The 22,448-nt window shown below is 48.9% G+C and overlaps 1 protein-coding gene across 3 annotated transcripts in view; it reads left to right on the top strand.

The window, feature by feature from the left end:
- The window catches only part of LOC132815906 (multiple epidermal growth factor-like domains protein 6), an 87,893-nt gene that overhangs the window by 20,654 nt on the left and 44,791 nt on the right, over nucleotides 1–22,448 (top strand). For 2 of the 3 annotated variants that reach the window (XM_060825281.1, XM_060825280.1), the window contains exons 4-10: nucleotides 2,388–2,513; nucleotides 5,566–5,688; nucleotides 8,228–8,350; nucleotides 9,905–10,027; nucleotides 12,302–12,424; nucleotides 18,576–18,698; nucleotides 21,393–21,518. In XM_060825281.1, the coding sequence (XP_060681264.1) occupies nucleotides 2,388–2,513; nucleotides 5,566–5,688; nucleotides 8,228–8,350; nucleotides 9,905–10,027; nucleotides 12,302–12,424; nucleotides 18,576–18,698; nucleotides 21,393–21,518 (867 nt within the window). The remainder of the gene's footprint in view (nucleotides 1–2,387; nucleotides 2,514–5,565; nucleotides 5,689–8,227; nucleotides 8,351–9,904; nucleotides 10,028–12,301; nucleotides 12,425–18,575; nucleotides 18,699–21,392; nucleotides 21,519–22,448) is intronic. The other variant, XM_060825283.1, reaches the window with a different exon arrangement.

Below are 22,448 nucleotides of genomic sequence, written 5' to 3'. Positions count from 1 at the left end.
CCTTGATTCTACCTTCCAAAGATTTTTCATGCCCACTCTTAGCTCTCCTAATCCCTTTCTTCAGCTCCCTCCTGGATATACTGTATCCCTCCAACACTCTGTCTGAACCTTGTTTCCTCAACCTTATGTAAGCCTCCTTCTTCCTCTTTACTAGACATTCAACCTGTAAAAAATGAGGTCTGCAGATGCTGGAGATCACAGCTGCAAATGTGTTGCTGGTCAAAGCACAGCAGGTTAGGCAGCATCTCAGGAATAGAGAATTCGACGTTTCGAGCATAAGCCCTTCATCAGGAATAAGAGAGAGAGAGCCAAGCAGGCTGAGATAGACATTCAACCTCCCTTGTCAACCAAGGTTCCCTCGCACGACCATCTCTTTCCTGCCTGACAGGTACATACATATCAAGGACACGTCGCATCTGTTCCTTGAAAAAGTTCCACATTTCAATGACATCCTTCCCTGACAGCCTATGCTTCCAACTTATGCTCCTCAGATCTTGCAACATCGTATTTACCCTTCCCCCAATGGTAGAATCTACCCTGCTGTGCGCACCTATCTCTCTCCACAACCAAGGTGCAAGTCACAGAATTGTGGTCACCATCACCAAAATGCTCACCCACTAACAAGCCCATCACTTGTCCCGGTTCATTACCGAGTACCAAATCCAATATGGCCTCCCCTCTGGTCGGACAATCTACATACTGAGTTAGAAAAGCTTCCTGAACACACTGCACAAACACCGCCCCATCCAATCTACTTGATCTAACGAGCTTCCAATCAATATTTGGGAAGTTGAAGTCGCCCATGACTACGACCCTGTGGCTTCTGCACCTTTCCAAAATCTGTTTCCCAATCTGTTCCTCCACATCCCTGCTGCTATTGGGGGGCCTATAGTAAACACCCAACAAGGTGACTGCACCTTTCCTATTTCTGACTTCAGCCCATCCTACCTCCAAAGGCAGATCCCCCTCGAACTGCATTTCTGCAGCTGTTATACCATTTCTAATTAGCAACGCCAACACCCCCCCCCTCCTTTTTTACCACACCCCCTAATCTTACTGAAACATCTGTAACCAGGAACCTCCAACAACCATTCCTGTCCCTCATCTATCCACGTTTCCGTGATGGCCACAACATCGTTGTCCCAAGTACCGATCCACGCCTTAAGTTCACCCACCTTATTTCTGATACTCCTTGCATTGAAGTATACACACTTTAGCCCATCTCTTGTCCACAAGTATTCCCTGTCAGTGCTACCTTCTCCACAGCCTCCCTACATTCTTGGACATCCTGAAAAACAGCTAACCTACTTACTGGACTAAAGTCCGGATCCCATCCCCCTGCCAAATTAGTTTAAACCCCCCTGAAGAGTGCTAGCAAACCTATCTCCCAGGACATTGGTGCCCTTCTGGTTCAGGTGCAACCCGTCCTGTTTGTACAGGTCCCACCTTCCCCAGAATGCTGTCCAATTGTCCAAATACCTGAAGCCCTCTCTCCTACACCATCCTTGCAGCCACGTGTTCAACTGCACTCTCTCCCTATTCCTTGCCTCACTGTCACGTGGCACTGGCAACAACCCAGAGATGACGACTCTGTCTGTCCTAGCTTTTAGCTTCCAGCCTAACTCCCTGAGCTCCTGAATGACCTCCCCACCCCTCTTCCTACCTATGTCGTTGGTGCCAATGTGCACCACAACTTCTGGCTGTACACCCTCCCCCTTAAGGATTCAATCAGATCTTATTTTGGTTTTAATGTGGTGGTGTCTCACTAGAACATAAGCATGCAATGTTGCAGATTTTGGCGAGCAATACATTTAAATTTTAACAGAAAGAAATTAAGAATAGACCAATTATTTGCATATGATTGCCGTTCACAATTAAAACACACTTGAAACTAATAGAATCCAAAACTTACTTTCTTTCGGTCTATAAAAATGTGCTTCAACAGTAAACCGGTACTGAACGCTGTACAGTTCTCACACTACAGAAAATCTCTTTCTCTAAATAACTTGATGAGTTGAAGTTATGTTCAGCTCACAGTCTGGAAAATCTGAACTCAATTTTTCCTGGAGCTTTCATACACTTGAGTTTAAATGGTCTCAGCCTCAGTTACTCTCTTCAGGGTTTTATCCAAACAACTCTGGTCATGGTCTGTCACTGAACTTACTATAAGGTGGTCAGTTTTATTACCCTCTATCCTGCTCAGGTGAACTGCTTTACATATCCATTTTCATCCAAGGGCTTCTGCAGAACTGCCCCAAAACTGAAAATATTTTTAAAAATCTTTTCCATTTTTGGATATTTCCTGTAAGTTTAAAGGGAAGCAGTTCGAAAGTTTTCTAACAGTAGCCTTATCTCTCATTCTCACCCCCCCTCCCCCCACCGTGTAGATGTGGATGAATGTACGTTTGAAGGGCAGTGTCATCGAGAGAAGGGGAATCAGTGCATCAACACGGTGGGAAGCTACAGCTGTATCTGTCAAGCTGGCTTCAAGCAGCAAGGAGGAGACTGTGTGGGTAAGAGCAAACAGCAGACACAGCAACTCACCCTTGCTGAGCGGCCTCCTCCTCTTCCTGTCTGAACCCAAGCTCAAGGGACTGAATGGCCTCCTATTCCTAACTAACAGGCTCAATGGGCTGAATGGCTTCCTTCTGTTCCTGTCTAACAGGCTCAAGGGCTGAATGGCCTCCTCCTGTTCCTGTCTAACAGACTAGATGGGCTGAATGGCTTCCTCCTCTTCCTGTCTTAACCCAAGCTCAAGGGGCTGAATGGCCTCCTGTTCCTGTCTAACAGGCTTGATGGGCTGAATGGCTTCCTCCTGTTCCTGTCTAACAGGCTCAAGGGGCCAAATGGCCCCCTCCTGTTCCTTTGGTGAACCAGATGGGTTTTTCGAACAAGTGACAATCGACTCATCGTCACCATGAGACTCCTAATTTCTAATTTCTTTTTAATGAATTGAAATTCCACCATCTGCCATGTTGGGAATTCAAACCCAGGCCCTGAGTACATGAGCTGAGTCTCTGTATTTGCAGCCCCATGATAGTACCACTGGACCATTGGCCTCTCCTGGAGGAGCATTTGGAATGTCACAGCATTCCAGGCCATAGAGCAAGTGCTGGAAAATGGTGCTAGTGTAGATAGGTCAACAGACAGGAGGCTGGGAGGACACAGCAAGCCAGGCATCATCAGGAGGGGAGAAGTCAACATTTCGGGTGTAACCCTTCTTCAGGACTTGGGGTGGATGTAAGGGGAGCTGCAGGCTAAGGGAGGGTATAGGGGTGGTGGGTGGAGAGGTAGGGCCAGGTGGACACAGATAGGGGGTGAAGCCTGGTTGGTCGAGGTGGGGAATGAATCTGATTTCTGGCTGGAAGGAAGGGTCAGGCAGAGGAATGGAAAAGAGGGGGAAGGCTTGTGGAGGGAGTCAGGGGATGGGAATGGAGGTTATTTGAAAATAGGGAACTCAGTGTTAAGTTCTCCGGGCTGTAGATGAGATGTTGTTCCTCCAATTTGCAGTTTGGTTCATTGTGGCAATGGAGGAGGCCAAGGATGGTCACGTTGGAAAGGCAGTGGGAAGGGGAATTATAATGGGTGGTGACTGGGAGTCCGGTACCCTTCCCATCCTCTCCCCCTTCCCAGCCCCTCCCCCTTCCATCCATTGCTCTGACTGACCTTTCCTTCCAGCCCAACCACCCTCTCCGCAAACATCCCCCTTCACCCCATTTATCTGCAGTTTCCCTTACACCCACACCCAATCCTGAAGAAGGGGTACATTGGTGGGTGAAGAGGTGGGGATGTGGGTGGGAAAATGAGGGGGGGGGGTGGAAATGAGGGTGGTAGGGTCAAGGGTTGGGAATGTAATTGGGAGTGAAGGGGTGGGGGTGTGGGTGGGGGGTGAAGATGTGGGGATGTAGGTGGCGGGGTGAAGGGTTGGGGGTAGGTGAGTGAAGGGGGTTGTGGGTGGCGGAGTGAAGAGGTGGGGGTGGTGATGTGGGTGGGGGTGAAGAGGTAGGGATGTGGGTGGGTGGGTGAAGGGGTGGGGATGTGGGTGGGGGTGAAGAGGTAGGGATGTGGGTGGGTGGGTGAAGGGGTGGGGATGTGGGTGGGGGTGAAGAGGTGGGGGTGGTGATGTGGGTGGGGGTGAAGAGGTAGGGATGTGGGTGGGTGGGTGAAGGGGTGGGGATGTGGGTGGGGGTGAAGAGGTGGGGGTGGTGATGTGGGTGGGGGTGAAGAGGTAGGGATGTGGGTGGGTGGATGAAGGGGTGGGGATGTGGGTGGGGGTGAAGAGGTGGGAATGTGGGTGGGTGGGTGAAGGGGTGGGGATGTGGGTGGATGGGTGGGGATGTGGGTGGATGGGTGAAGGGGTGGGGATGTGGGTGGGTGGGTGAAGGGGTGGGGATGTGGGTGGGTGGGTGAAGGGTGGGGGTGTGGGTGGGTGGGTGAAGGGGTGGGGATGTGGGTAGGTGGGTGGGAGAAGGGGGTGAGGATGTGGGTGGGTGAAGGGGTGGGGATGTGGGTTGTGGGTGAAGGGGTAGGTGTGTGGGTGGTGAGTGAAGGGGTGGGGGTGTGGGTAGTGGGGTGAAGGGGTGGGGATGTGGGTGGGTGGGTGAAGGGGTGGGGATGTGGGTGGGTGAGTGAAGGGGTGGGGATGTGGGTAGGTGGGTGGGAGAAGGGGGTGGGGATGTGGGTGGGTGAAGGGGTGGGGATGTGGGTTGTGGGTGAATAGGTGGGGATGTGGGTGGATGGGTGAAGGGGTGTGTGTGTGAATGGTGAGTGAAGGGGTGGGGGTGTGGGTGGTGGGGTGAAGGGGTGGGGATGTGGGTGGGTGGGTGGGTGAAGGGGTGGGGATGTGGGTGGGTGGGTGGGTGAAGGGGTGGGGATGTGGGTGGGTGAGTGAAGGGGTGGGGATGTGGGTGGATGGGTGAAGGGGTGGGTGTGTGAGTGGTGAGTGAAGGGGTGGGTGTGTGAGTGGTGAGTGAAGGGGTGGGGGTGTGGGTGGTGGGGTGAAGGGGTGGGGATGTGGGTGGGTGAGTGAAGGGGTGGGGATGTGGGTGGGTGAAGGGGTGGGGGTGTGGGTGACTGGGTGAAGGGGTGACGGGGTGGGGGTTATTAATGGTGATGACAATGGGGGTTGGTGATGTTGGGGAGAGTGAGGGGAGGGTTTCTGGTCTCTGGATGGTGTTGGGGACTGTGTTGGTGAATTGGCGAACTCTGATGGACCTTCTTGTGAGCTCACCCCTCTCAGAGGCTCCATCACCAGTCCCAAGGTCCCTGTGAACTAAAGTCTCATGTGAAAAGGTAGGTCCTGGGTACTGTCACGCTTGGGGACGGGTGTGTAAAGGTGCACACACACAAATTTCCTGAGGCCCCAGAAAAGTACCTCAGTCATCAGAATGCAAAGACCCTTCAGCCCATCGTGTGTACAGTGGCTCTCTCCAAGTGCCATTCTCCTGCCTGGACCCAGCCCCTGGTCTCCTGTTTCAGGGTTTCACACTTGGGCTGCTCCTGACTGACCCCTTGCCTATCCTGACGGTTATGGTGACATCCTGTCTCTCACCCTCTCACCTCCAGATGTTAATGAGTGTGAGCACGTTCCTCCAGTTTGTGAAGGACACGCTGTGTGTGAAAATGTTCCGGGGGGTTACCGTTGCAGCTGTCAGCCTGGATTCCGTGGCAATGGGAGCTACTGTGAAGGTTTGTAACTCGAGGGAGAAAACAAGCATGACTCCTGACAAAACAGTGTCAGCCCAGGAGCTCCTCAACACAGGAATATATATTACCCCTCACTGGAGCATCACATCGGGAAACAGGCCCTGCTGTCCCCAGAGCTGTCGCGGAATTTATTATTTAAAAGAAAAACAGTCCCCAGACAGCCTGACTTCAAATATTCTGGGCCATGTTTCTGTACCTAACACAAACTCATTGTCAATCACAGGTCATTAGATTCCAAACAATTTATTTTTACTCATTCACAGGATGAGAGTGTCAGTGGCGAGGCAGCATTGATTGCCTAGAGACAGTTATCCAGAGCCACATTGCTGTGGGTCTGGAGTCCCATGGAGGCCAGACCAAGTAAGGATGGCAGTTTCCTTCCCTAAAGGACACTAGTGACCCAGATGGGGTTTCCTAACATGGATTCATGTGATTCTTAATTCCAGATTTTTGTTGAATTCAAACTCCACCATCTACCATGGCAGGCTTCAAACCCAGGTCCCCAGAACATTCCCTGCGTCTCTGGACTAACAGTCCAGCGATAACACCACTAGGCCATCGCCTGCCCTTAATTAAAGTAAATTAAGCAAACGCGACAAATTAAAACTCTTAAGTAATATTGCCAAGGTCCACAGGACCATAGGGTTGCTTAAAGTGGAATAACTGGCAATGGATTAACCTGATGGTAACCACATCTTGGGTGAGGAGAGAGGTTGAGAAGGAGAGTCCTTCACAGTAACCTCAGCTAGTGCAGGAATTGCACCTACCTTGTTAGCTTCACCCTGTATTATAGACCAGCTGAGCTAACCATCCTCTTCCTAAAGCTCTAAACCCCTTATAAAGTCCCCCACACAGACAAATCAACATAAACATGGAGAATAAAACACATGGACAGAGGGACAACTGGGGTGTAGTAGTGGTTCTGTTTGCCGAGCTGGAAGTTTTGGTTGCAAACGTTTCGTCCCCTGGCTAGGAGACATCATCAGTGCTCTGGAGCCTCCTGCGAAGCGCTTCTTTGATGTTTCTTCCGGCATTTATAGTGGTCTGTCCTTGCCGCTTCCGGGTGTCAGTTTCAGCTGTCCGCTGTAGTGATTGGTATATTGGGTCCAGGTCGATGTGTCTGTTGATGGAGTTTGTGGACGAATGCCATGCCTCTAGAAATTCCCTGGCTGTTCTCTGTCTGGCTTGCCCTATGGTAGTAGTGTTTTCTCAGTTGAATTCATGTTGCTTGTTGTCTGAGTGTGTGGCTGCTAGGGATAGCTGGTCGTGTCGTTTCGTGGCTAGTTGGTGTTCATGTATGCGGATTGTTAGCTGTCTTCCTGTTTGTCCTATATAGTGTTTTGTGCAGTCCTTGCATGGTATTTTATAAACTACATTAGTTTTGCTCATGTTGGGTATTGGCTCCTTTGTTCTAGTAAGTTGTTGTCTGAGCGTGGCTGTTGGTTTGTGTGCCGTTATGAGTCCTAGGGGTCGCAGTAGTCTGGCTGTCAGTTCTGAAACGCTCCTGATGTATGGTAGTGTGGCTAGTCCTTTTGGTTGTGGCATGTCCTCGTTCCGTGGTCTATCTCTTAGGCATCTGTTGATAAAGTTGCGCGGGTATCCGTTTTTGGCGAATACCTTGTATAGGTGTTCCTCTTCCTCTTTTCGCAGTTCTGGTGTACTGCAGTGTGTTGTAGCTCTTTTGAATAGTGTCCTGATGCAGCTTCGTTTGTGTGTGTTGGGGTGGTTACATTCATAGTTTAGGACTTGGTCTGTGTGTGTTGTTTTCTTGTGTACCCTTGTGGTGAATTCTCCGTTCGGTGTTCTCTGTACTATCACGTCTAGGAATGGGAGTTGGCTATCCTTTTCTACTTCTCTCGTAAATCGGACGCCTGTGAGTGTGGCGTTGATGATCCGGTGTGTTTTTTCTATTTCCGTGTTTTTGATGATTACGAAAGTGTCATCGACATATCTGACCCAGAGTTTGGGTTGAATTTGTGGTAGGGCTGTTTGTTCTAACCTTTGCATAACTGCCTCTGCTATGAGTCCCGAGATTGGTGATCCCATGGGTGTTCCGTTGATTTGTTCGTATATCTGATTGTTGAATGTAAAGTGTGTAGTGAGGCATAAGTCCAGTAGTTTAAGTATGCCAGTGTGTTTATACAGCAGAGCAAAAGTAGATCATTCAGCCTGTGGACCCTTGTCCTCCGTTCTCGATAATGGTGCCATGTTCCATATCCTTCGATGTCTTTACTGTCCCAAGACCCATTGCTGTCTACCTGGGAGTGGCTGAGGTCTCTGGTGTACAGTCTGAACATTTCAATCCCCACCCCCGCCATGTCTTCCTCGGTCTAGGTGAGTGGGTGGAGGGTGTACTGATCATTAATTCCTGATGATACTTCTCTCTTGATTTTTTTCCAATCCTGAGTTTTGGATGTTGGACTTTCTATTCACAGCTGCACAGACACTCGATCTATCTGAACTAGCACAGGAATAGCAGGCTGAATGCTGTTGTTATAATGACACTCTGTTGTTCCTGTAGATGACAATGAGTGTGCCTCAGGACAACATGGCTGTGACACCAATGCCCGATGTGGGAACATCATTGGCTCCTATTTCTGCCAGTGCTACCAGGGATTCAACGGAGACGGTTTCTCCTGCTTCGGTGAGCGCTGCTCCCAACTCACCAGCACTTCACATTGCCCACAGTCACCGGGACAGTCCAATACACACACACACACACACACACACACACACACACACACACACAAAACCTACCCACAGATGGGGACACACAGAAAGACAGATACATAAAGTCATAGAGTCATAGAGATGTACAGCATGGGAACAGACCCTTCGGTCCAACCTGTCCACCCTGACCAGATATCCCAACCCAATCTAGTCCCACCTGCCAGCAGCCGGCCCATATCCCTCCAAACCCTTCCTATTCATATACCCATCCAAATGCCTCTTAAATGTTGCAATTGTACCAGCCTCCACCACTGCCTCTGACAGCTCATTCCATACACGTACCACCCTCTCACCCTCTGTGTGAAAATGTTGCCCCTTAGATCCCTTTTATATCTTTCCCCTCTCACCCTAAACCTATGCCCTATAATTCTGTACTCCCCAATCCCAGGGAAAAGACTTTGTCTATTTATCCTATCCATGCCCCCCATAATTTTGTAAACCTCTATAAGGTCACCCCTCAGCCTCCAACGCTTCAGGGAAAACAGCCCCAGCCTGTTCAGCCCCTCTCTCTCTCTCTCTCTCTCTCACACACACACACACACACACACACTCATACCCACCTGCACAGACAGACACACACACAAGCATATTCTCACGCAGATGGGAGAGAAATCGAGTTAACATTTCAGATTGAGCGACTCTTCCCCAGACCTCTGATTTCTCTCCATAGGTGCTACCAGACCTGCTGAGATTAGATTAGGTTAGATTCCCTCCAGGCCCTTCAGCCCAACAAGCCCATGCTGACCCTCCGAAGAGTAACCCACCCAGACCCATTTCCCTCTGACTAATGCACCTTACCGCAGGGAAATGTCGCATGGCCAATTCACCTGACCTATTTTTCTGACCTGTTTCCTATTTTTGTTTCCCACATATGATCGCTGTCACACATATGCTCCCAACACTCAACCACATAGCCTCACAAGTCAGGGATTTTGGGACAGTGTAGAGGAAGTTTTACTTTGTATCTAACTCCATGCTGTCCCTGTCCTGGGAGGGTTTGATGAGGGACAGTTTAGAGGGAGCTTTACTCTGTATCTAACCCCATGCTGTCCCTGTCCTGGGAGTGTTTGATGGGGGACAGTGTAGAGGGAGCTTTACTCTGTATCTAAACCCGTGTTGTCCCTGTCCTGGAAATGTTTAATCGGGGACAGTGTAGAGGGAGCTTTACTCTGTATCTAACCCCGTGCTGTCCCTGTCCTGGGAGTGTTTAATTGGGGACAGTGTAGAGGGAGCTTTACTCTCTATCTAACCCCTGCTGTCCTTGTTTGAGGGTGTTTATGGGAAGCTTTACTATGTATCTGTCCCTGTCCTGGGAGTGACCACACTGATGTGTTTCTCAGTTTGGCCTTGTGGTCTTTCTCTGAGTTGCCAATCAAGTGCCAGAATTAGGAGGTTTTTACACCCAGTATGAGTCCTGATGCTTGCTCCCAACCCTTCTCCCTGATTGTTCTTGGTTGTAATTTTACAGACATCGATGAGTGCTCCGTCAGTAATGGGCAGTGCCAGCAGGTATGTGTCAATGAAGCAGGCAGCTTCAAGTGCCAATGTAACAAAGGTTACACACTGACCGAGGACAGCAAGACTTGCGCAGGTAAACTACAGTAAAACAATAGAGTTAAACTGCAGTAAAACAGTAGTCATCAAGTCATACAAATATACAACGTGGAAACAGACCCTTTGGTCCAATTTGTCCATGCTGACCAGATATCCCAACCCAATCTAATCCAACTTACCAGCATTTGACCCATATCCCTCCAAACCCTTCCAATTCATATACCCATTGAGATGCCTTTTAAATGTTGTAATTGTACCAGCCTCCACCACATCCTCTGGCAGCTCATTCCATACACGTACCACCCTCTGCGTGAAGAAGTTGCCTCATAGATCTCTTTTATATCTTTCCCCTCTCACCCTAAACCTATGTCCTCTAGTTCTGGACTCCCCGACCCCAGAGAAAAGACTTTGTCTATTTATCCTATCCATGGCCCCCATGATTTTATAAACCTCTATAAGGTCACCTCTTAGCCTCTGACACTCCAGGGAAAACAGCCCCAGCCTATTTAGCCTCTCTCTAATGCTCAAATCCTCCAACCCTGGCACCATCCTGTAAATCTTTTCTGAACCCTTTCAAGTTTAGCAACATCCTTCCTATAGCTGGGAGACTGGAATTAAATGCAGTATTCCAAAAGTGGCCTAACTGCTGTGGCAGGATTGAAACCCAGATGCCCAGAACATTACCTGGGTCTCTGGATTAATAGTCTAACGATAATACCATTAGGCCATCACCTCTCCTTGCAGTATGCCAATTGTGACCTAACCAAAGGTACAATTTTAACATAACTTCCCTGCTTTTGTAATGTAGGCCTCGACTAATAAAGGCAAGTTTTTTTTTATTCACTCCTGGGTGTTACCTCCTGGGCCAACAGTTATTGCTGTTGAGAAGGGGGTGGTGAGCTGCCTCTTTGAACCGAATGCAGATTCGGTGTCAAGGGCTGTCCCTCTCCCCTCCCCTCTGGAATCCAGCTCTTTTGTCCATGTTTGACCCAAGGCTGGAATGAGGTCAGGAGCTGAGTGACCCTGGGGGAACCCAAACTGGGCGTCACTGAGCAGGTTATTGCTGAGCAGGTGCTGCTTGGTAGCTCTGTTACTGACACCGTCCATCACTTTACTGAGGATCGAGAGTAGCTTGGATGTCTCCTGCTTTTTATGTGCAGGACATACTTGGGCAATTTTCTACATTGTCGGGTAGATGCCGGTGTAGTAATTGTACTGGAACAGCTTGGCTAGGGGAGAGGCAGGTTCTGAAACACAAGTCTTCAGTGCTGTTGCTAGAATGTTGTCAGGGTCCGTAGCCTGTGCAGTATCCAGTGCCTCCAGCCATTTCTTGATGTCAGGAGGAGTGAATCAAATTGGTTGAAGATTGTATCTGTGATACTGTGGCCCACTGGAGGAGGGTGAGATGGCACTTTTTGTCTTTTGTACTCCTCGGTACCATCTCACCTCCACGACCCCCTGTATGGCCTCGATGAACCTTGCCAATGGAGATGCCACTATTACCACCAGGTACCACACTGGCTCAAACTCAACTCCACTGCCACCACAAGTCTGCACGGGGCCCACCTTGCTGATACAGCCCCTGCTGCTGCCCCCGTCTCTCCTACTGGGCCTGAACCCACCCTTCGCTGCTGCAACCATCACTCACTGCTAGGATCGCCTCAAGACTTCTCTCAAAGCATTTCATAATGATGGGTGTCAGAGCCACTGGGCGGGAGGCATCGGGACACATTGCCAGGTTTTACTTTGGCACTGGTATAATTGGGTCTCCTTGAAGCAGGTGGGAACGTCAGGTCAGAGGAGGAAGAGGTTAAAGATGGCAGTGACTACTCCCACCGGCTGGTCCATGCAGGACCCGAGTGTACGGCCAGGGTCTCCGTCTGAGCCTGTCCCTCTCTGTGGGTTCACCCTCAGGAAGGCCGATCTGATCCCTGCAGCAGTGACTGTGGGTCCAGGGTACCTGGGGCTGTTGGGGCAGGTGACATCATTTCACCCAGCTTCTGTTCAAAGTGAGCACAGAATGGAATGGTCTCATTGGGGAGGGATGTACCATTGAGCTCATCGGGGAGGAGGGAGATGTACCATTGAGCGCTTCGGGGAGGGATGTACCGTCGAGCTCATCAGCGGAGGAGGGAGATGTACCATTGAGCTCATCAGGGAGGGATGTACCATTGAGCTCATCGGGGAAGGAGGGAGATGTACCATTGAGCGCTTCGGGGAGGGATGTACCATCGAGCTCAGGGGAGGGATGCATTGTTATCAGCGATTCTACTCAGCTTTCTATGTTTCAGCAGTTTATTCTGTTTTCCAGATTTCGATGAGTGTGTCAATGAGAATGCAGGTTGTAGTCAAATCTGTACAAATACCAATGGGTCCTATACCTGCTCCTGTTCCTATGGTTACCAATTGCATGTTGATATGAAGCAGTGTGTTGGTAAGTGCGACTCTTACAATGCTTTTAAAACACACAACATTACGGCGCAGTACAGGCCCTTCAGCCCTCAATGTTGTGCTGACCTGCGAAATTAATCTGATGCCCATCTAACCTACACTATTCCATTATTGTCCACATGTATATCAATGCCCATTTGAATGCCCTTAAAGTTGGCGAGTCTACTACTGTTGCAAGCATAGCACTCTATGCCCCTACTATTCTGAGTAAAGAAACTACCTCTGACATCTGTCCTATATCTATCACCCCTCAATTCAAAGCTATGTCCCCTTGTGTAAGTCTTCACCATTCGAGGAAAAAGGTTCTCACTGTCCACCCTATCTAACCCTCTAATTATCTTATACGTCTCAATTTAGTCACCTCTCAATCTTCTCTCCAACAAAAACAGCCTCAGTTCGCTCAGTCTTTCCACGTAAGACCTTCCTTCCATACCAGGCAACATCCTAGTAAATCTCCTCTGAACCCTTTCCAAAGCTCCCACATCCTTCCTATAACATGGTGACCAGAACTGTACACAATACTCCAGGTGCGGCCTTACCAGAGTCTTGTACAGCTGAAGCATGACCTTGTGGCTCCGAAACTCAATCCCCTACCAATAAATACCAACACACCATACATCTTCTTAACAACCCTATCAACTTGGATGGCAACTTTCAGAAATGTATGCACCTGAACAAGGAGATCTCACTATTCATCTACACTGCCAAGAATTTTACCATTAGTCCAGTATTCTGTATTCCTGTTACTTCTTCCGAGGTGAACTACCTCACATCTTTCTGCATTAAACTCCATTTGCCACTTCTCAGCCCAGCTCTGCATCTTATCGATGTCCCTCTATAACCAACAACATCCATCAACACTATCCACAACTTTGGCTACCTTAGTGTCATCCGCAGATTTACTAACCTATCCTTCCATGCCCACCTCCAGATCATTTATAAAAATGACAAACATCAGTGGCACCAAAACAGATCCTTGTGGGACACCACTGGTAACTGAGCTCCAGATTGAACATTTCTCTTCAACCACCACCTTCTGTCTTCCTTTAGCTAGCCAATTTCTGATCCAAACCACTAAATCACCTTCAATCCTGAAACTCCTTATTTGTTCAATAGCGTATCATGCGGAACCTTATCATATGCCTTAAAATCCATATACACCACATTAATTGCTTTACCTTCATCCATCTGTTTTGTCACCTTCTCGAAGAATTCAAAAAGGTTAGTGAGGCATGACCTGCCCTTCACAAAACCGTGTTGACTGTCCCTAATCAGAACGTCAGAATTCTCTATTCCTGAGATGCTGCCTGGCCTGCTGTGCTTTGACCAGCAACACATTTGCAGCTGTGATCTCCAGCATCTGCAGACCTCATTTTTTACTGTCCCTAATCAAGTTATTCCTTTCCAGATGATTATAAATCCTATCTCTTATTACCTTTTCCAACACCTTACCCACGACCGGAGTAAGGCTCACTGACTTATAATTTCCAGGGTTGACCCTACACCCTTCTTGAACAAGGGAACATTTGCTATCCTCCTGTCTTCTGGCACTACTCCTGTCGACAATGATGACATAAAGATCAAAGCCAAAGGCTCTGCAATCTCCTCCCTGGCTTCCCAGAGAATCCGAGGATAAATCCCATCCAGCCCAGGGGTCTTATCTATTTTCAGATCTTCCAAAACCTCCTCTTTATCATCCTCAATCCCATCTAATCTAGTCGCCTGTATCTCCGTAGTCTCACTAACACTGCCCCTTTCCAATGTGAATACTGATGAAAGGTATTCATTAAGCCCTTCCCCATGTCCTCAGATTCCACACACAACTTCCCACTACTGTCTTTGATTTGCCCTCATCTTACTCTAATCATTCTTTTATTCCTGATATACCAACAGAAGGCCTTAGGATTTTCTTTGATCCTATCCACCAACAACTTCTCATGTCCCCTCCTAGCTCTTCTTAGCCCTCTCTTTAGTTCTTTTCTGGCCAACTTATAACTCTCAAGCCCCCTAACTGAGCCTTCAGCCTCCTCCCCACATAAGCTGCCTTCTTCCTCTTGATAAGAACTTCAACATTTTTAGTAAACCATGGCTCCCTCTCTCAACAACTACCTCCCTGCCTGATAGGCATCTACGATCAAGGACCCGCAGTAGCTGTTCCTTGTATAAGCTCCACATTTCAGTTGTGCCCATCCCCTGCAGTTTCCTTCCCCATTCTATGCATCCTAAATTGTGCTGAATTGCATCATAATTGGCTTTACCCCAGTTGTACCTCTTTCACTGTGGTATATACCAACCCCTGCCCATTACTATTGTCAACATAGCTGAACTGTGGTCACTATCACCTACCTCCAAATCTAACACCTCGCCTGGTACATCCCTCAGTAGCCAATCCAATATGGCATCACCCCTTGTTGGCCTGTCTCCATACTGAGTCAGAAAACCCTCCTGTACACATTGAACAAAAACTGACCCATCTAAACTATTTGAACTATAATATTCCAGTTTGGGCAAGTTAAAGTCCCCCATAACAACTACCCTGCTACTCTCGCTCCTATTGCAAATCGTCTTTGCTGTCCTTTCCTCTACATCCCTGGAACAATTCGGAAGCCTACAGAAAACTCCCAACAGGGTGACCTCTCTCCTTTCCTGTTTCTAACCTCAGCCCATATTACCTCAGTGGATGAGTCCTCAAATGTCCTTTCTGCCACCATAATACTGTCCTTGACTAACAATGCCACACTGCCCCCTCTTTTATCATCTTCTCTGTTCTTACTGAAACATCGAAATCCCAGAATCTGTAATAACCAATCCAATCCCTGCTCTATCCATGTCTCTGAAATGGCCACAATATTGAAATCCCAGGTACCAACCCATGCTCCAAGTTCACCCACTTTATTCCAGATGTTCCTGGCATTGAAGTACACACATTTCAAACCAACACCATGATTGCCGGTGCCCTCTTGCGACTTTGTAAACCTATCCCTGACCTCAGTACCCACAACCTCCTGTATACTGGAAGTACAGTTCAGATTCCCATCCCCCTGCTGCATTAGTTTAAACTCTCCCACCCCCGAGTTTTGTAATGGTGGACCTTCTGCCCTGATTTGTTGAGGGTTATAAGGTCAGCCACACATTTACCCCCACCCCAGCACCCCCCCCCCCACTGCCCGTGAACTTGGAAGGACCTTTTTGCAGAAATCGGATCCGATCAGCCTCCACCCTCTCTGCACCATTGGATACTGAACCTAAATTCATTCACTCCTGGGATGTGGGTATCACTGGCTGAGCCCAGCATTTATTGCCCGTCCCTAGTTGCCCCTTGAGAAGGTGGGGGTGAGCTGCCATCTTGAACCGCTGCAGTCCATGTGCTGTAGGGTGACCCATGATGCCCTGAGGGAGGGATTCCAGGATTCTGACCCAGTGACAGTGAAGAAACGGTGAGATATCTCCAAGTCAGGATGGGGAGTGGCTGGAAGGGGAACGTGCAGGGGGTGGTGTTCCCGAGTATCTGCTGCCCTTGTCCTTCGGGATGGAAGTTGTCGTGAGTTTGGAAGGTGCTGTCTGAGGATCTTTGGTGAGTTTCTGCCATTCATCTTGTAGACAGTACACACTGCTGCTACTGAGTGTCGGGGGTTGGGGGGGTGGAGGGGAAAGAGGATGCTCGTAGATGTGGTGCCAGTCAAGTGGCTGCTTTGTCCTGGATGGTGTCAAATGTCTTGAGTGTTGTTGGGGCTGTTCTCATCCAGGCAAGTGGGGAGTATTCCATCCCACTCCTGACCTGTGCCTTGTAGATGCTGGTCAGGCTTTGGGGAGTCAGGAGATGGGTTACTTGCTGCAGGAGTCCCAGCCTCTGACCTGCTCTTGTAGCCACTCTGTTTATGTTGAGTTTTTGGTCAATGATAACCCCCCCCCCCCCGCCGGATGTTGATAGTGGGGGGTTTCAATGATGGTAACACCATTAAATGTCAAGGAGTGGTAGTTAGATTGTCTCTGTTTGGTGATGGTCATTGGCTGGTATTTCCGTGGCGGGGGTGTTACTCACCATTGGTCAGCCCAAGCCTGGATACTGTCCAGATCTTGCTGCATTTGAACATGGACTGCTTCAATCTCTGAGGAGTTGCAAATAGTACTAGCATTGTACAATCGTCAGCAGCCATCCCCACTTCTGACCTCATGACAGAGGGAAGGTCATTGATGAAGCAACTGAAGATGTTTAGAGCTCCAACATTCACAACTATCTTCCTGTAATGAACATGCAGGTACTGGATGTAGCTCACGTACAGCACATTATCATGAAGGTGATGGGAATGCTGTTCTTTATTACCAAACTAATTGAATGTAATACATCAGGATACGTCGTTGTGGTGTGTGGTGTTTTAGTCTCCTAATTTAAGGAAGGATGTAAATGTACTGGAGGCAGTTCAGAACAGGTTTATAGATTGATGTCCGGAATGAGCAGGTTGTCTTATGAGAAAAGATTAGTCAGACTGGACTTCTTTCCACTGGAGTGTGGGAGGGTGAGGAATGACTTGATTGAAGTTGTCTCAGACCAGGAGAGGCTCTGTTTAAAAGGAAGGAGCAGCCTTTTACCAGAGATGAGAAATTGTCTCTGGGAGGGTTGTGCCACTCTGCAAATCTGCCTCAGGACGCGCTGGGCTAAAGGTCGCTATATATTTTTCAGACTGTAGTAGGTAGACTCTTATTTGGCATGGAATCGGAGGTTATTGGGAGTAGTTATTTTTCATTCATTCACAGGATGAGGGCCAGCATTTATTGCCCATCCCTAATTGCCCAGAGGGCAGTTAAGAGTCACCCTTGTTGCTGTGGGTCTGGAGTCACATGTAGGCCAGACCAGGTAAGGATGAGAGATTTCCCTCTCCAAAGGCATCAGTGAACCAGATGTATTTTATGTCAGTTGGTAACATCCCCTGGTCACTATCATATTAATTCCAGATTTTTATTGATCTCAGATTTTGCCATCCACCAGAGCAGACTGCAAACCCTGACTCCCTGGATTAATGATCGAGCGACTTTTATCATATGAATCACTTTCTCTGAAACACAAATGCATCAGTGTTTAATAGAATCCTTACAGTGTGGAAACAGATCCTTCAGCCCAACAAGTCCACACCTACCCTCCAAAGAATACCCACTCAGACCCATTCCCCTACCTTATATTACCTCTGCTTAACACACCTAATACCATGGGTAATTTAGCATAGCCAATCCACCTGATTAGATTACTTACAGTGTGGAAACAGGCCCTTCGGCCCAACAAGTCCACACTGACCCGCCGAAGCACAACCCACCCATACCCCTACATTTACCCCTTACCTAACACTACGGGCAATTTAGCATGGCCAATTCACCTGACCCGCACATCTTTGGACTGTGGGAGGAAACCAGAGCACCCGGAGGAAACCCACACAGACACGGGGTGAATGTGCAAACTCCACACAAACAGTCGCCTGAGGCTGGAATCGAACCTGGGTCCCTGATGCTGTAAGGTTCCTGATCCACACTGAGCCACTGTGCCACCCAATGAATCAGGCTTGAGGGACTGAATGGCCCACTCCTGCTGCTAGTTTGCTGGATGTGTTTATGTCGGCCTCACATGAGGGGATGTTCTGTCGAAAAGGAAGGATCTTTTGGAGAAAGACGGACCAACTTTGACCTTACCGGTGAAAATCTGTTCTGGGACAGTCAGTCTGAGTGGAACAACATAGAGAGGCCCCTAGAGTTTTAGACTCAGTTTGGCTGCAGGATGTAAGGGGGCCTAAGAGCTGGGAGCAACAGGGAGTCATTCCTCATCAACATGCAAATCTGCCAGAAATGTGGTGCTCAGTGACAGGCGTTTTGTTATTGGTTAGCTGGTGGAAAAAAGTAGAGACCTTTAAAGTGATATTTTGTTTTTTGATAATTTCTGTCAGTCTCAGAAACTTGTCACTTTTGAAATATTCCTGTAATGTGTAAAGGGATTATAATAGCATCCTTATTTGGGTCTTGTGGGTGGTGTGCAGGTTCTGGGGAGTCAGCAAGTGAGTGTCATGTATTGAGGCTGGTCCACTCTAGTTGCTGATCCATACTGGCTGTCTCCCAGAGTGTTGGCCTAATATTCCTGTCATTGTTCTCAGATATTGATGAGTGTAAGATTGACAATGGTCGCTGCTCCCATTTCTGCACCAATGGAAACGGAGGACACTTCTGTGGGTGCCCTGTTGGACTGGCGCTGGACAAGGACAATACAACCTGTGTCAGTGAGTAACACTCAAACCAACTTCACCCACACACACAGTCCACCCACACCCAATGTACCCACACCCACTGCACCCACACCCACTGCACCCACACTCACTGCACCCACACTCACTGCACCCACACCCACTGCACCCACACCCAATGTACCCACACCCACTGCACCCATACCCAATGTACACACACCCACTGCACCCACACCTAATGTACACACACCCACTGTATACACACACCCAATGTACCCACACCCACTGTACCCACACCCATTGTATACACACACCCACTGTACCCACACCCACTGTACCCACACCCACTGTACCCACACCCACTGCACCCACACCCACTGTACCCACACTCACTGTACCCACATTCACTGCACCCACACCCACTATACACACACACACTGTACACACACAGTACACATACACACACTGTACACACACCCAATGTACCCACACCCATTGTACACGCACCCATTGTACACACACCCACTGTACACACACCCACTGTACACACACTCACTGTATACACGCACCCAATATACCCATACCCACTGCGCCCACACCCACTGTACCCACAACTACTGTACCCACGTACTGCACCCACACCCACTGCACTCCCACCCACTGAATGCGCACCCACTGCACCCCCACTCACTGCACCCATAACCACTGCACCCACTGCACCAATGCCCACTGCACCCACACACAATGCGCCCATACCCACTGTGCCCACCACCACTGCACCCATAACCACTGCACCCACACACTACACCCACACCCACTGCACCCACACCCACTGCACCCACACCCACTGCACCCACATACACTGTACCCATACACACTTCACGGCACACACTGCATCCACAACCACTGCACCCACATCCACAGCACCCACACCTACTGCACCCACACACAGTACCCACACCGACTGCAACCAACCCACTGCACATACCCACTGTCCCCGCACATACTGTACCCACACACTGTATACCCAGGAGGGAGTTACAGACTGGAATCTAATCAAGGGGTTTGGGTCGATCATATATAGAATAACAAAAATACAGGAGGGAGTTACAGACTGGAATCTCATTGAGGTGTTCAGGGTGGTTTATATACAGAATAATAGACACCTGGGAGCGCATTACAGACTGGAATCTAATCAAAGGGTTCAGGGTGGTTTATATACAAAATAACAGATACCCGGGAGGGAGTTACAGACTGGATTCTAATCGAAGGGTTTGGGGTGGTCATTTATAGAATACCAGATACCCAGGAGGGAGTTGCAGACTCTAATCTAACTGAGAGTTTTGGGGTGGGTTATATATAGACTAACAGAATTCCACATTCCAAAGTTGTGCAGGTTAGGTGAATTGGCCATGCTAAATTGCCCGTAGTGTTCGGAGATGCGTGGGTTAGGTGCATAGTCAGGAGTAAATGTATAGTAATCGGGTAGGGGAATGGGTCTGGTGGGATACCCTTCAGAGGGTCAGTGTGGATTCTTGGGCAAACTGTCCTGTTTCCCCTTTGCAGGGGTTCTATTCTATGGGAACAGATACCTGGGAGTGAGTTACAGACTGGAATCTAATGTACACACACACACTACAGGGCTCCATTCTCCGAAGTGATTTGACGATCTCTAGGCGCAGCAGAATGGTCACAGGAGATTGACAGCATGGCCATAATAGTATGTGGGTGTACAGTGTACAGAGTGCAGATGAACAGTGTGTATGAATGTACAATGGGAGTAGACAGAATGAGGCTGTAGAGCAGGGTCTGTTCATTATCAGAGTTGAAAAGTATGGTGCCTTCTTCAGGAATGAGGAGGGTATGCCAAGTGGGCTGAGATAAAAGGTGGTGGGGGGGAGGGGGAGTTTGGGGGAGGGGTGTTGGGAATGTGATAGGTGGAAGGAGGTTAAGGTGAGGGTGATAGGCCGGAGAGGGGCTGGGCACGGAAAGGTTGGGAAGAAGATTGCAGGTCAAGAGGGCGGTGCTGAGTCCGAGGGTTGGGACTGACATAAGGTGGGGAGGTGGAGGGGGGAAATGAGAAAGCTGGAGAAATCTATATTCATCCCGTGTGGTTGGAGGGTTCCTAGGCAGATTCTCCTGCTCCTTGGATGCTGCCTGACCTGCTGCGCTTTTCCAGCAACACACTTTTCAACTCTGGTCTCCAGCATCTGCAGTCCTCACTTTCTCTGTTCATTATCAGCCTATGGAGGAGATGGGAGTAGAGTGTGCTGTATACAATGTGTTTATGCACTGTGTGTCAGTACAGAGTGTACACTGTGTGAGTGTACAATATTCAGATGGAAAGCATAAGTCTGTTCAGTGTGTGATGCACTTTGTGTTTACTGTGTGAGTAGTGTGTGTGTGTGTGTGTGTACAGTGGGTGGGTGCGGTAGATGGGTACAGTGTGTGTATATGTTTTATTCTGTATATAAACCACCCCGACACCCTTGATTAGATTCCAGTCTGTAACTCCCTCCCGGGTATCTGTTATTCTACATAACCTGTCCACGCCACCCCCCCCCCCCCCCCCCCCCCCCCCCCCCCCCCCCCCCCCCCACACACACACACACACACACACACACACCTATTGCTCCTAAATTGCTCCATTGCTGACACCCTGCGCTGGGATTGTCTGACTGGGAGATTTGCTCTGACTGATTGTGCTGAGCCTGGTGTTTGGTGTTGCAGGTATCACCTCCTGTCGAATGCAGAATGGTGGCTGTGAACACATCTGCACAGAGAGAGTGGACGGGCAGGTGCAGTGTACCTGCCACCTTGGCTGGAAACTGCTCAGTGACAGGAAGAGCTGTTCAGGTGAGGCAGAATCACTCCTATAAGGAAAGAGGCCATTCGGACCATCCTGTCAGGACTAATTCTCTAAGCATTGTGTCTTAATGCCGTTCTCCGATATTTCCCTGTAACCTCACACATTGTTTCACCCACTCTCCTCCTGGAAGCCTCCAGTGAACCTGCCACCATGGCATTTTCAGCCAGAGCATTCCACACTCTCACAACTTTTTGTATGTTATTCTTGCAAAGTGTCCAGATTAGGGCAAATTGTGAAGTTTGACAAAATGTGCATTTTATCTAAGTTATTATCAGTCACTGTGTGTAAAAGTTCTTTTTTTGCACATCACCTTTGGCTTGTTTGCAAATTATTTTAGATCAGTGCACTCATATTCCTGTTCCTTTTACAAATGGGAACAGCATCTCACTGTCTACCCTGTCCAGCCCCGCTCCTGATTCTGAAAACCTCTATCAGATAGAGTCATAGAGATGTACAGCACGAAAACAGACCCTTCGGTCCAACCCATCCATGCCGACCAGATATCCCAACCCAATCTAATCCCAGCATCTGGCCCATATCCCTCCAAACCCTTTCTATTCATATACCCATCCCAAATGCCTCTTAAATGTTGTAATTGTACCAGCCTCCACCACTTCCTCTGGCAGCACATTCCATACACGTACCACCCTCTGTGTGAAAAGGTTGCCCCTCAGGTTTTTTTTAAAGATTACATTAGATTACTTACAGTGTGGAAACTGGCCCTTCGGCCCAACAAGTCTACACCGTCCCACCGAAGCGCAACCCACCCATTCCCCTACATTTACCCTTTCATCCAACACTATGGGTAATTTAACTTGGCCAATTCACCTAACCTGCACCTTTTTGGACTGTGGGAGGAAACCGGATCACCCAGAGGAAACCCACGCAGAAAGGGGGAGAATGTGCAAACTCCACAC

The sequence above is a fragment of the Hemiscyllium ocellatum genome, chromosome 5 (assembly GCF_020745735.1).
Source record: "Hemiscyllium ocellatum isolate sHemOce1 chromosome 5, sHemOce1.pat.X.cur, whole genome shotgun sequence".
Taxonomy (NCBI): Eukaryota; Metazoa; Chordata; class Chondrichthyes; order Orectolobiformes; family Hemiscylliidae; genus Hemiscyllium; species Hemiscyllium ocellatum.
This window is presented reverse-complemented; position numbering and strand designations above follow the sequence as displayed.